The following is a 15,198-nucleotide window of genomic DNA, read 5'->3' as shown; positions in this document are numbered from 1 at the left end:
AATAATAAAGTCGACATTGCGGTAATGTATAATATGTTTTTTGTTACTTATTTATGTTTTAGGGCTTATCATCTTTACCAAATGAGACTTTTTTAAAACACAGTACTTAAGAATTAAGCTAAATATTTACTAGCTCAAGCTACCTGAGGTCCTGCCATACCAGGCAGCCCTCGTGGTCCTTCTGGCCCTGGATCCCCCTGTTGGAAGAAGAAAATAACAAAATTAGCATTTTAAAAACTCTGAAAACTAAATTCATGTGATTTTGATAAAGAACCCAAAACTTTTACTTCAACTATTATGGCTACACAAAATGCAAACATATTTTTTGAAGCCAGGAAAATAAGCTGAGTTAATAATGTATCCATCTGTTTTGGATGAGCCTGCAGGCTTCCTTTCTCACAGCCCAAACATCGACACCAACCAAACAGCTTGGCTTGAAAACAACTTAAAAATGAAGCTGGACCCCCAAAATGTGCCTCAAGGAAGAGAATGTGCTGTCAAAACATCTGCAACAATTGTTAGAAATAAGAACTGTGCCATGACATTAAACCCTGCATCCATTTTGGCATCCCAGATAAACATGTATAAATAGTTGTTACTCTGACATGATGCTACTGTAATAAAGTCATGTTTTATCATGGATAGTAAGCACGTTCGGTAATGTATGCATTTAAATCGAGCCTCCAAATATGAATAAGTTTCTGACTTCGCCAGTTACTTCTCTATATTCTCAGTGTCAAACAGTTTGGCCTCTTTCTCCTATCTCAGTATCTCTGATGAATTGCTCTTGACTCTGTGACCTGAGGGCACATATCTGGACTTTACTGAAGAGCAGTGCTTCATTAAAATATGCTCTCCCACTCATGCTAGTGCTACCTGTGCACTTCACAACCAGCTGGCAACTTGTGTAGCTTTGAAAGAAAAAATAAATAAATTAATTAATCAGAAACATTCAGTGTGCTTGGAATATGCTGTCATAAATGATCTTTTCCAAGTTCATTTTGAGTTTTTCTGCCATAAGTATTTTACGCTTAAACCTAGTTAGAGGGGGACGCTATGAAAACAATTTGTCTCTCATTCTATCTACAGAAATAACTTAAATAGGGAGCAACAATAGTTACGGTATGTTGTGATCATTTTTTTAGTTTGAAAACAAGAATTGTGTACACAAAGTTGAATTTATTCAAATAAATGCACATTCATATGCATTTATTTGACACTATCCACGAAAAATATTTTGTCCCTTAGCAAACACAAGGGACACCGGAACACGACTCCAAAACTAAGGCTGATTCACTTGCAGAATGTAATTATTGAGGGTTCTGTATAATACTATTGGAGTAACGGCTTCTTCCTCACTGATTGGCCTTCCGGTCCGTGTTTTCTTATGGTGTTTAATGACACCCTCTCACCAACTTCAACCAGAATCTTCAGAAGGTTTTTTGATTTTGTTCTAGGATTGATTTGATTTGACATTTTCACTTATTTTTACATATAGCATTATTGGAGTGAAGCACCTAAAGGGATTTAGAGATTTTGCCCAAAGATAATCTGATCTCACTGAGCTTCACAATTCTGGCACAGGAATTTTAGTGAATGTAGGCTTATAAATTTGACAAGAGTAATGAAAAATATATAAAAGACATTCATTACCTTTTTACAACTTTGGTATCTAGCAAATAGAGCGATTTCTGTTTATCATAACTGACCCGAAACAGAAAAGTTTAGCCTAATTTAATGTTAAGCCATGAAAATTTAAAAAAGTTGGTAAACAATTTTTGTACAATGTAAGTTTCTGGTTTCGGTGGTGTCATACTCACCCTCAAACCAGGAAAGCCAGTAATACCAGAACCACCAACAGGCCCCTGTTAAAACATCATAGCACAAGAAACATTTTACAAACATTCATTTAATATTAATTTCAAAAGACTTATTTTCCTGGATTGTGTACTAAGACCAATGAACAATAACAATAAAAAAAAGATGCACTACTTTTGATAAGTTATGATGTTATGTTCTGTGCATTCAACTGTACTCCTCTTGGGCATTAACAAACATTAAGATAAGTGTGCACACCATAAACTTCACATTGCTTATCTTAAAACCACATTCTTTAAAATAAAAAAGTGTCCTACAATACAAGATGATAAAAGCAGAAACAGATTCTCAAACAAATGTTAATCCAATCCAGTGAAATTTCGAATCCAGCTGGAGAAATAATGTTCAGTCCAGAAGTTGTGTACTTAATCAGGAAACTAATAGAGTAAATGCAGTATTAAAGGAGCATTTGACTTTTACAGCAATTTTTTCATTTCGCCTGAGTTTTGTAATATCTAAAATTTTAAATTCCAATCCACAGGTACTTCAAAGATTAGCGTTCTCACTTGGCTGCCATCTGGACCAGGTGGGCCTCTCTCCCCGACGTCTCCTACCACACCCTGTGGAAGAAGCAGAAAATATACCAGAAGTAAATACTGTATATTCATTTTACAAAGAAGAACACACCTTTTTATTCCACTCTTTTTTGTGTAAATAACAGCTTGAGTCCCAAATATATGAGACCTACACTTCTTTTGGCCACTATGCAATAAGGGAAAGACAAGCAAACATGCCACTAAGAGGAAGATGATGTTTAAGATGAAAGTTTAAACTAAAACAGGCTGTTTTAGCTTAGTTGTCTAAAGAATATATACGTAAAACACACTAATAGCCCAAACCCATAAAATGTATTTGTACCTTTAACAATGTATGAGGAATTATTTCCAATTTAAGCCCTAGAAAACCTGTGCATACCAAAATAACCCTATTTTAACAAAGGTTACATTTGTGGATCTAAATCACTCCACAAGTGTTTCTAGAATGTTTTCACTTTAAGTCCAACAATCTATTGGATTTCCCAGACTAATCTAGAGAGAACTCACCTGACCCTCAAACAGCTAAACACAGATAAGTACAAAAAAAAAAAAAGATCAAAAACAAACTGTATTACATGTCTTCCTTTTGGGCCAGGTTTTCCAACAGGACCAGGAATGCCCTAGAAAATAATACCAAGTGGTTAATCAAACTGTCCAAGGCACCAGACTTTTTTTCTTCTTCTTCTTTCTTTGGACTTTTTATGCTTTTCCTCCAAATGTAACGATGATAAAATAAAGCAAGCAAAAAACATCCATTTCATTTTCAGAAGACCACAAGACATCGCTCTAAATATTAAGAACATATGAAAGCATTTGCAAAAGTGCAATCTGGGTTTTTTATGTCTTTATTCCTTTTAATGTTGCACCGCCACTGTCTCTTTTCTGAACAGAACATTCCCATTTTGTTTGTACTGCTAAATCATTATCTGAACAAATAATTCCACTTCAGGATATTAAATCATACCAGAGTTCCTGATATCTTAGGTGATTTGTTGAGCTTTTCAATGATGTCACAAAAGAAAGCAGTCTATTTTAAGTGTTGCCTTAAAATAAATCCTCAGGCATCTGTAATTATCTTAAATGTTGTGAATTAACTTGACAATCCTGTTTAGTCATTTTAATACATGTCACTTTCTGAATTTTAGAAAAATAATAACTACAACATCTAAAAACATACTATTGCTCATTGTTCTGGCTGTTAACAAATAGAAATGTTAAAAGTTTAGTGTGATTTCTTGACAAATTGTGAAAAAAAAAAAACGTGTATTTTAATGCATGTATGAAACATCCACCATTAAAAACATAAAACACTTACTTTCTCCCCTTCCAGCCCTGGTGGTCCAGCAACGCCAGGAGGCCCAATGAAACCCTAAAATGAACAATTTTATATCATAGCATTGTAACACATCATATGAATACTTTTAACAATATTTAATTGGGAAGAAATTTAAATGAACTTTTTTATTGCAGATATAAAATAAACCTGTTTTATATTAACAAAACAGATTCTTTCAATTAAAAATGAATGATTCTTTAAAAGCAATACAATTTTGATTTTACAGCTGTTAACTTATCCTAGCCAAAAAGTAGTACTTATGAGCATTTGGAAGTGATTGCTAAACCATGAAACAGTGCCTAAAATATCTGTGACAGGGACAGTTGTTCTGAGAAAGTGATACAGTTACAGAGGGACTGTCTCTTCCTGGAAGTCCTTTGTAACATGTAATGGGAAGCCTTTAAATGATCTGTAATGTTTCATCTCCAAAGCATTCAGGACTGTTTCCCAAAACACTCTCATTTCTTTGATAAAGGTAAAAGGGATAAAGAAGAAAAGCGAGAATATTTTGCTCCAGAGCTTTTGCTTTTACATAATTTAGTTTAACGAACCATGAGCCCATTAAACCCAATGATCCTCAGATTAGTCATTAGAAGCACATTGCGACGACTGCAATACGTAAAGCTTCAAAGTTAGGAAACGGCTGCAGCCAACAGTGACTCATATGATCATAAAGTGTTTTGTGATTGCACCCACATCACTGGAGCACAGCTTTTCACCTTACAACTAAAATCAGTTATTGTTTCATTGGGATTCTTGGTTACGGTTAAAGACAATGCCACAAAGAATCATGTGCAGACATGGACATTTTTTAGTTTTTTAACAAGTAAAAATCTAAGAAGTGTGGTTTATTTATGTATTTAGCACCCTTGAATCTATACTTTGTAAAATCCTGTTTTTTTACAATCACAGCTGCAAGTCTTTTAGGGCATGTTTTGACGTTGCACATCTATAAAATGTTTGCTCTTTGATTTGACTGGGCCACTCTTTCACATGTATATTTTTATTCTAAACTATTCCATTGGAGCAACAGTTGCGTGTTTAAGTTTATTGCCTTGCTGGAAGGTGAATCTCTCTTCTAATCTCAAGTCTTCTGTGTCCTTTAACGCATTTCCTTCAACAATTGTTCTGCATTTAACTCTACTGAGATCGTACTTCATAACAATAGCAGCATCATTGTGCATCCACATGCTGAGCCTCTCTCCAATTCGGGACATGGTAAATCATAAACAGGATACTTAAGCTGAGTGCTATTATGGTGCTAATCAAAAAATTATGAGATTGCCCGTTTGATTTTGTGCTAAATAAAGGATATTACCAAAAAAATGGCAATATGTTTCTTTCCATTATATGCATTCAAACACAAATGAAATATTTGCACTGGTTTACTGCACTACAACCCCTCAGAAGCACTAATAAATATCAGCTACATTACTCCATTTGATCTGTAATAATAGCCGTATTAGAAATGAGGCAGATTTGCTCTGTAAACTCTGACTTTCCCAATCGAAATTCCGACTTCGGGGGCGTTGTTGTTAGTTCATGAGTGGGAAGTCAGAAAAACACACTTATACAAATATAGACTATATTTATAAGCAAGGAAGCTTGTGAAGGTAATATGTTGCACATAATATTATTTAGGGGACCTTATATAAATACACTCCACACTTTTCAGATCTTCAGGCGTGCATGCTTTTGTCACATTCTTTCCGTTTTACAGTGATATGGTACATTTTGTTGGTCTGTTACAAAAAGTTTAAGAGGTGTGAATACTTTTGCAACGTACTGTAAACGAAAAGCTTCAGAAAAGTAAAATAATACATCGTTGAAAGCAACACACAATGGTTTGACAAACTGCTGTACAGAAATGTTCTGTATCATCTTTGTTCTTTTCATGCATATGTCAGTGGGTTTCTAACTCACCACGTCTCTTTCTCCTACGCTTTAGCCTTATCAAAGCTCTTTCTGTCCTTTTCCCCATCCCAACCTCAGCCTGACACTGTAATCCCAGCTATCCTCTTTCTCCCAGTTGCAGTTTTCCACATAAAATCCCTTTCTCTCACCAGCTCTTTTAGCCACCCCCTCTGTCTGCCTTCAGATTTACTCTCATCTATTTTTCCTGCATCCTCTTCTCTTCCCTTGATTTTCTTGTTTTTTTGATGGGGCATTCTTCTGTGAAGAATGAACTACAGTTAGAAGAATTAACTGTTGTCACGATGTCACACTAACCCTCACACGAGGACTCCCCTTAGGATGTATGATGAAAATGTGAGTCTTATCCTGATCTTTCTCTATAGAACAAAGTTAAGCACCTGACACCATCTTGATCCCTTGAGGAAATGAAGTGTTTAATCCAAAGCTGTAGAAGAAAAGAGGGCAGAACGGGAGCGGAAAGCTACTTACACTGACACCTTTAGGTCCGGGGCTACCTTGTGGCCCAGCTAAGCCCTAAAAGAAAAACAAGGTTTTGATCAACAAGACACATTTTTGAAGAACAGGCATCCTCATTATCAGAAAATGTATTTCTAACCACACTCATGTACAAAAAATTGCTATAGTCATCTGGATGAAAACCTGAGAGTATATTGGCATTCAAATAATTTCAATTAAAATCAAATGAGAGTGTAACAAGTGTAGAGAACAGCAGGGCAGATGATATCAGGGAGGTTTTACTGTAAAATGGATTCATGGAGAAACTTTTCTTGTGTTTTTCACTGCACCTGCCTGCCAGGGTAACCTGCAGCTCCAGACTCCCCAGGAGGTCCTGGTATGCCCTTCAGTAAGAAAAAGAGTGAGAACAAGAGAGAGAGCGTGAATGAACAATGAATGAGATTAGGTGGAACGGATGAACTGAAAGAGGAGAAAGACAGGCTTCTGCTGCTGCTGTCTGCAAGAATAAAACACACACTGTTCAGTCCAGACACCCCGTCTGCTAACTGTTGCTTCCTGCAGAGCATTTTGACAACATGGAAGGTGTTTCCAGCAAAGGAAAGTGAGATTTAAACTGAGGATAAAAGAAAACACTGACTGGATTGTGCAAGCTGATGTCCTTAGATTCACACAACCTGAAACACTTATTTGGTGTGCAACCAAAAAAGTGTTTGCATGCATTTTTACTTAAATAGTATCATCACAAAAAATAACTTGATATCAAATATGGATGAGGCAGCAGTTTAGCATCAGTAAGAAATACTGCCACCTAGGGATGGGAGTAAGCAAGCACATAAACCCAATGTTTTTGACCATTTCTGTGAAAAATTAACAATTGTGCGTCAGGGCGAAGAAATGCAGGGAACTTTTAATTTTGCGTGAATTTCCATGATTGTGGAATCACAGAAAACCAAATTCAGTCTGAATTAAAAATGATTACTTACTTGTTCCCCTGGTGGGCCAGGTGTACCTTGATAACCCTTTGGACCCTTCAAAATCAGAACAAGAAAATATTTTTAGCATACCTTCAAACACAAAAACATCACAGAACAGTCTACAGGTGTGCTCTACAAGAACCTCAACAGCTTGTGGGTATTTGTTTATGCAAAGCTGGTAGAAGACTTGAGACAAGAAAATATTCTAGAAAATGCCAAAATTTGTACAAAATTACAGAGAATAAACTAAGAGAATGTTAAAGATAATACATTTCCAGCATAGATAAAAGAAATAAACAATAAATTAAAAAAAGTACCAAATAAATAACTTCCTTCTCAAGTTATTTTTGAATCATAAATACTGATCTCAGTCAAGTCCCTTTATGTGTATTTATGATGTTATGCCAGGTTTTGTACAGACAATTTTAAAAAACATAACCCATTTTCAAATGCTTTACATAAACTATTAATAGGCAGTAAAACTGTATATATGTAGATATGTAGATATGCAATGTTTTGTAAAAACATTGCATATCTACATATTTACAAGACATAAAAAAGGCTGGTGATGCTCAGAGTGCTGATGGAATGAAAAACTTGGCAAAATAAAGCTGTTTTTTATTCTGTTGTTTAGAGATGTATGCAAATGTACCCCATACATTTCTGAATTTTATTAAAAAAAATTCTCTTTCATGTCACAAAATGTACAACAATTTGTTGTCCTAATAAAATACACCAGTATGTGGCTGTAATTTGGAAAAATGTAAGGGGTATGAACACTTTTGAAGAGGTAAGACTAATAAAATTTGATTTTCATAACAAAGTACAACTAATTACAACTAAAGCTCAATTGCAAGCACAAAGTTTCTTACTGATTCAAAGGCTGTTTTTGTTGCCATGTTAGCAGCTCATGCATTACACACAAAACCAGACACATTTATTCCTACCGGTGGTCCTGGAAATCCTTTCAGCCCAGGTGAACCAGGTGGGCCTCTGTCACCCTATTGACACAAACACAGACAAATTGCATAAAGTTAACAAATACATTAAAAACCAAGTAAAAATTAAACCAACAGTGGAGGGTCCTTCATTTGTTTCTTAGATAGTATTTATTTACTTTAGTTTCTTTTATGCAGTACAGTTATTTTGAATTTCCCTTTTTCTGTATTACTACTTTAAGATGTTTGGGTGCACACATTTAGTAAACAACTTAGATATGTTTAGGTTGCTAATTGCTGAGATTTATATTAGTGGCTGTGGGGGAGGACTTAACTGTAGTCCAGCATGACACACCGTGGCCAATAGGAACAACTAGCTGAGTGCAGAGGGTTTCATTTTCCAAACAGCATCATTTTATTAAAAACACTTCTTTCCCCTTGGTTGCAGAAAGAGGCAGAATATGTTAATATTTCAATATTCAGGGTTTTATGTTTGAAGTAACTCATCAATATGACATTGCAATGACACCTCATAAATACAGCACTAAAATTTTGTTTGTAACTAATTCAACTTTTAATGTCTTGCTATCAAGAAAGTATTACAAGGCAAAATAACTTCTGGTATTTTTTTTTTCTTCTTGTTTGAGTGCAGAAAGTGTTGAACTCGATGGAATCAGGATGCATGTAATTAGTTCAAGAAACTTAGCTGTGCTGCTCAGGAAAATCATTACGTTCATGGTGTTTGGATGGAGCAACGCAATAAGAGAAAACAGCTGTGGTGACGCCACACAGATCAGTGTTAGCAGCGTGATTCAGAAATGTTAAATGAGGGAATAAGAAGTTCTTATAAAAATGAGAAAACACACAAAAAATAAATAAATTGAAGTAGTAAAGAATCAAACAAAGTGAATACTTAACATGGAACAATGTATTATAAATAGACATTTGCTGTTTGTGTCAGACTGTGTTGGCTTGTTAAAAGGTTTACCTTGCATTGTACTGTAGGGTAAGCTTGTTTGGATTAGGTAAAGTTCATATAATTAAAGGCCAATGCTGAAACTGAGTGACAGAATGATCCTAAGAGGAAAGCAGTTAAGCGTTGTGTGGGTTCAACCATGGCAAACAGGTTTTAGGTGATGTATCAGACAAAATGCAGCCTGCGAACTCTTTATGGAGCAGCATTCCCTCGCCTTCCTCTAGAGAACAGCTGTGGTGACACCCACTGGTGTCTGAGCTTTTACCCACAGAGCCCGGTCAAGCACAATCCAAAAAGGAAACGTGGGCTCATTACTTGTAGGATGATGGTGGTGATAGTGGTGGCAGTTCGGCCCTCATTTGGTGGGTCGTCTGTCTGCCTGTGTCGTTGTATTCTTGTGCAAGACGTGCATGAATGGGTGAATAACTGAATGTCGTGTGAAGCACTTTGGGGTCTGACAATGCTCTTGATCCAGTTTTACTTGTGGGAGCGACCAAAGCAATGACCAAAGGCAGGGACCTCAGTGGTCTGATCATCAGCTGCAGAAGCTAATTAAATGCTGCTACATTAGTACACATATAATATAAAGGTTGGATGCCACATCTTGACTAGGAAAACATCATCAAGTGTTCTTTGAAAAAAATGTTACGAATCTTTCTCCTGTCAGGATTGTAAGTCTGATTCCAGTCTGGGCCTTTTTCTGGTGAAGTTATTGATTCAGTTGTTTGCTTTTGTTCATCTGTGTGTCAACAAATGTATTTGCTCTCAATATTCATCAAAGATTTTTTTTTTACCTTTTGCCCTGGCAAAGCTTGGCCTGGAGAAAGACCCGGGTCTCCTTTTGAACCCTGGAATGGAATAAACGTCACAATATCAGCTGGTTTTGAGGAACAGAGAGAAAAAGTTGAAGCCCAGAAAAGCATTTTTGACCTTCACACAATATATAAAACTCCAACTACTACAAATGTATGCAAAAAGATCTCCTGTTATTCACTATGTTAATCGTGAACCAAGTTATCGTAACTTATCCCACAATGTTTCCAAAGCTATAAAGAAATCTACCAGGTGTTCAATGCCTGCTCTGAAATACCTGCGCTTATTTACTCCACATGTTTATTAGACCCCCTGTCTTTTAAACATATTTCCTTCCAAGGCTCAGAATTTCCTCAAGAACAATTTAACATCAACCAGAGTCTGAGAATCATCTTACCACAGTTTGACACTCTCCCAGCAAGGCATACAACCCAAAAACCAAAACTCTGTCCTGTTTGAACAACAGTCAACAATGCGTGAAGACCTCTGACAGGCTCTTTTAAGTACAAAGTAGATTGTTTGAACATCTCATGCAGTCAGCCAACTCCTCTGCTTGTGTTCACAACATATTTCAGTGAGTGATAGTCTCTCTAACCGAGTCAAACTCTCTCTTATTCCCTTTATTGTTTGAGTTCCAGGGAGTCAGACTGTCTCATCAACTAGTCGCTACGGTATTAGACAAACTTTTTATTAATCTTCACAAATATGGACATACAGCTGGCAGGAACAGCTCATCAGCAGGTGGAAGAGTATTGCACAATAATTGAGTGAAGCTGAGCCAAGTAAGCCTAGTGAATCAAAAGACTCGAGTACTGCTAGAACATCTAATATTTCCTACTTTTAAATCTATGTCGCGTTTAAAACTAAAAGTGACGATAGATCTGTTTAACAATGTTAGAGTGGAAGACCTAGTGATCTTTTATTTTTCTGCCTGCAGCATGGCTTGCTTCATATACCACTGATTGCATGGTGCAGCCTCTCTGTGGCAGCTATGTAGGAAAACTGCTACCACAAACATCTGCTTGAGGCTACCCACATCCTTGTATTGTTGTACCAACATATATGTCCCCACACTGGAAGAAAACTCACCAGACATGTTTCCTGCTTTTTTTCTTCCTATTTATTTTATCAACTGTGTGGCTTAAAAGCTGAAACTGACATTATGCGTTGTAGCAAACCACACAAACCCATGATTCTATAGGGTGGTCAAGAAGGCAGATCTAGACCCCTATCTTCTTTATTGTTTATAATCAAAGTTTTTCTTCTTTCCTGTCACACAATGACGACACATTGCCTCATTATCTCAGCTGCTGGCAACATCTGGCGGTTTCTGGCTTAGCATGTTGATCTCGCCAGTCGCCATAATTGAACTCATTTGCACTACAATAAAAACTGTGTCTACATTTTTGTTAGAGTGAAGAATTTATAAGACAGTTTAATGAGGCTTTTTAATCACCACAATGTGGTCTAATGAATCGTTAAGAACCATTGGTCATATCACTGGGACCACTGTTCTTTATAGTTTAGATGTATATATATAATAATTGCTTTGCATCCTCATCATGCCACCCAGTGCTGCAAAAGACTGACAATCACAAATAACCTGCTGTGTTGAGCAGGAAAACACTTAAAACAAATAGAGGCATCAAGCTCCAGGAAACTTGTACTGTAACGTTTGTATCTTTATGAGATTATAAAGTTAAAAATTTGTGACATAAAGTTACAGAAATCCTCAAAAACGGATTTAATAAATGTAAGAAATTTGCATCTGAAAGTGCATTTCCTGTATCAGAATGTCATCTCCCTGATACAGACTCAGTGCTTCAATGGAGCAGCTTGATCGTCACTGCATCCTGGAAGTGTTCATGGTGAAAGCTTGAGGAAAGGTCGCCAAAATGTTTGAGATAATTCACACAGGAAATTATATTTAATAATAAAGAAATGCTTGTGAACTTTTGACCCTAAGGTTCTCTAAATGTTTTGACATTCAGCTGACAGAAATGATATTGTTAATCCATACACACTGAAAACAGAAATGTTTAGCCTTATTTAATGTCAGACAGTGAGAAGATTTGGGTTGTTTTTTTTCACCTTCTTTACTTTTTCATGCAATAAATTCACTGATTTTGCATCAGCGTTGCTCTGACTTTTGTGAGTTTTTGGAGAATACAAAGGCTTATGAGGCATTAATTTAACATAATCTACACTTATATAGATACATATACTTTGTATTGTATTTTACTTTGTATTGTATGAATACCTCATTGTATTGGATGGGATTTCGAACTTATTCATGTTTTCACATATCAAGTGAAGCAGCAATTATAATAGAAACACTCCCATAGGATGTATGTTTGTGTGAAAAAATTACTATTTTCTTGCACAGACAGTGAGAAGCCTTTCTCTCTCTTTCTCTTACTGTACAGCAGTTCTCACCTTTGGCCCCGGTGGTCCAGGTTGTCCAGGTTTTCCCTGAGGACCAGTTGGACCCTAGACCAAAATCAAAAGAAAATAATATAACATATTATTTCTTTTCATTATGTAGATGAAATCAACATAAGTGAAGTATCATAGTTCCATCAAGAAGCCTTTTCATTGGATAAATATAGAAAAGGACCACAATCAGGTATGGTCTGGACCCCATAGTTAAATTGTTTTGAGGTTTTTAAATAGGTACAATTTTAAAATCTCAAATATTTCCTGTGATGCCATTCTTTCATCTTGAAGGCTTTTTAATGTAACAGAAGAGTGACAGGAAGAACACCATTAACCATTAATCAGCAGAAAGAAATATTTTGGGAAAAAACGCTGCCACACTTTTCACTTGCAAATAACACTAATAACAGCAAATAACACTAATAACAGCAGTGTAAAAATATAAGAAGCTCCAGCACTTTTTTTTCATAAAAACTGAAACAATCAAAAAGAGTGACATTTCCATTATGCAGCTGAATGAGAACTTCTTACCACAGCAGATAGTCTGATTCATTAAATAGCTAGTTTAGTTGCATCAGCTACCATGATTTTACAGGTAGCAAGATTATGTTAAACTCTTCTGCTATTGTGTTAATGCTGTGACAGAAGAAATGTTTAACATCTTTGAATAAACTTGCTGTTACAAGTGAAATAAAATTCAAAGTTTGCCTTTCAGTGACAGTGAGCCAGACTGTTGGTGTGAATGTATTTTTTAATAGCAATGATCTAAAAGACAATTTAAAAGGAAACCGGATTTTTCCATTGGATCTTGAGATCTGTCTGTTCAGTCTAGCTGTGAGAGAGTAAGGTATAAAACAGACACCAGGAAGGATGTACAGAGTGCAGCTGAGTTGTTCTATTTCATCGCTTTATGATTTCAACCTCTGCCTGCTAGGAAAGATGCTGGGTTTGGAAATATTGGCTCTATTTCTGTGAGAATATACATGCACATTTCTATACCATGCTCAATTTTATTTTTGTTTTAAAATAACAGTTAAACCCAGTTAAACAGTTAAACCCTGTACTACATGCGATAACAGTTAACTGTTATCGCATGTAGTACAGTGATGTTTATTCTCCTCCAAACATAAACATTAACAGATTGCACTTTATTGCTATTCTCATATATTCCAACACAACTCTTGAAGAAAAATCAAAACCACTAAATTCTGATCTGTGCATGTCTATGTACAAGAGCATATCATAAACCAAAACACAAAAAATATAGAAATTAAATTAGAAAAGTAGAACAAGAATTAAAATAGTTCTGCAGACAATAATGTATACAATCCAGTTTTGACAAATTAAAAGAAAATTATAACAAGTCTGCTCCTCATCACAATGGCCCACATCAAGTGGTATGATGTGATTCAAAGGATCAAACGAGGATGATTTTTACAATAAGACATTAGGGAGTCAGCCACAACACACTTAATAGCTTTTCGCTACAGAATGATCTCAAGCTACACTCTGGTTTTACTTTATGACGTAGCCTTTGGGGCTGAGGGTAGGCTTTGAAGGAGCCAAGTTATTTATTCTTTTTTACTAGTAGACATGCTTTCCTGTCTGTCGGCCTCTCTCCCTTCAAGCCTTTTATGCTGTTTAAAAGCATTACAGAGATGCTTATACAGTGTAGAGATTTACAGAAAATTCCTCCGGAAAAATGATCCATGAAGAAGATGCTGTTTGAGGAAGAGCAACAACCAGAAGTGATCGTATTAATAGACATTTATGGTTCCACGTAACCTATCCATTCAACACACTGTGTTGTGTTTGGTTTCCAGAAGGCCCTCGGGGCTCACGGCGTTATTGCAACATTGCATCATGACAGCCTTGGCAGCTGCTTAAAGAGAAGTCTGAAGATCAGAGTGAAGATGTATCGACTTTAAATGCAGCTGCTGATTGCAGCTGGAACAGTATATTTGTTTTAATGTTGATGCTCAGCGGTAGTTCAATGTTTCCTGAGTTATGTGAATTATTTCATCCTAATGTATGCTTATGAAGCTTCCTAACAACAGTCACGCCAAGAGCAGAAGCATGTGTCAGCAACTCTCTCTAAAAAAAGTAACTGCTGTTTTTTAGGTATGCCAGTTTTACAAATAATATGTTAAACTCGTGAAATATCGGGCTACATGCTTTTGGATGGTAGGGTTTGAGCCTTATGTATTGTTATTTGCTTCCATGTGTTTACATTTTTTTCCTGTAAAATAAGCAGCTGGAAGAAACAGCCCCGCCTAACCAAATAAATAAAAACACACACACCCTCACACACAAGCACACGCGCACGCACACACACACACACACACACACACACACACACACACACACACATCTGCTCTGACTGATTTGATTCGTCAGCTCCAAGTCAGCTCAGCAGACTGCTGCAATTCAAAATACCAGAAAAGTCTGCACTAAATCAGTGTGCAACCCTCAGGTTAGGAAAAGGATGCAAAAAATGCAATAATTCTGTTTACAGTAAAACATACAAATTGCAACACATTTAATCCAAAACTTATGCTTTTTTGTAATGTATTGCTTTTGTTTTCATATAAACTATCTCGAGACAGAAATACAGAATTCACCTTTAAAATATTATGATTGCATAATGACGGGGAAAAAAAATCTTGCATATCTGGATGTCAGTAAACTTCACCTTGTGTGATGAATTATATCCACTTTAGACATTGGTGGCAGTTTGCCATCATAATTGCATGAGTGACTCACCCTTGAACCTCTCTTTCCCGAAGGACCAGGTAAACCAGGAGGACCAGGAGGACCCTAAACCCGAGAGACACAAGGATAGGGAAAGATCGAGACAGTTGGAAAGGAACATCAATAGAAAAAGGGAGTGAGCGGGGGAAAAAAAAGAAAGATGAGAGCG

General features: G+C 36.3%; 1 protein-coding gene across 1 annotated transcript in view; it reads right to left on the bottom strand.

Moving 5' to 3' along the window:
• LOC129375063 (collagen alpha-1(XXIV) chain) overlaps nt 1-15,198 on the bottom strand; it is a 75,025-nt gene that overhangs the window by 42,468 nt on the left and 17,359 nt on the right. Inside the window, exons 4-15 of the mRNA XM_055053884.1 lie at nt 15,042-15,095; nt 12,279-12,332; nt 9,824-9,877; nt 8,063-8,116; nt 7,125-7,169; nt 6,471-6,524; nt 6,154-6,198; nt 3,730-3,783; nt 2,990-3,034; nt 2,385-2,438; nt 1,821-1,865; nt 144-197 (exon numbers count right to left, since the gene is read on the bottom strand). Coding sequence (XP_054909859.1) covers nt 144-197; nt 1,821-1,865; nt 2,385-2,438; nt 2,990-3,034; nt 3,730-3,783; nt 6,154-6,198; nt 6,471-6,524; nt 7,125-7,169; nt 8,063-8,116; nt 9,824-9,877; nt 12,279-12,332; nt 15,042-15,095 — 612 coding nt within the window. The remainder of the gene's footprint in view (nt 1-143; nt 198-1,820; nt 1,866-2,384; nt 2,439-2,989; nt 3,035-3,729; nt 3,784-6,153; nt 6,199-6,470; nt 6,525-7,124; nt 7,170-8,062; nt 8,117-9,823; nt 9,878-12,278; nt 12,333-15,041; nt 15,096-15,198) is intronic.

This window comes from Poeciliopsis prolifica, unplaced genomic scaffold (genome assembly GCF_027474105.1).
Source record: "Poeciliopsis prolifica strain line A6 unplaced genomic scaffold, Auburn_PproV2 SCAFFOLD002, whole genome shotgun sequence".
NCBI lineage: Eukaryota > Metazoa > Chordata > Actinopteri > Cyprinodontiformes > Poeciliidae > Poeciliopsis > Poeciliopsis prolifica.
Note: the sequence above shows the minus strand (reverse complement) of the source record. Positions and strands in the feature narration are given on the sequence as shown.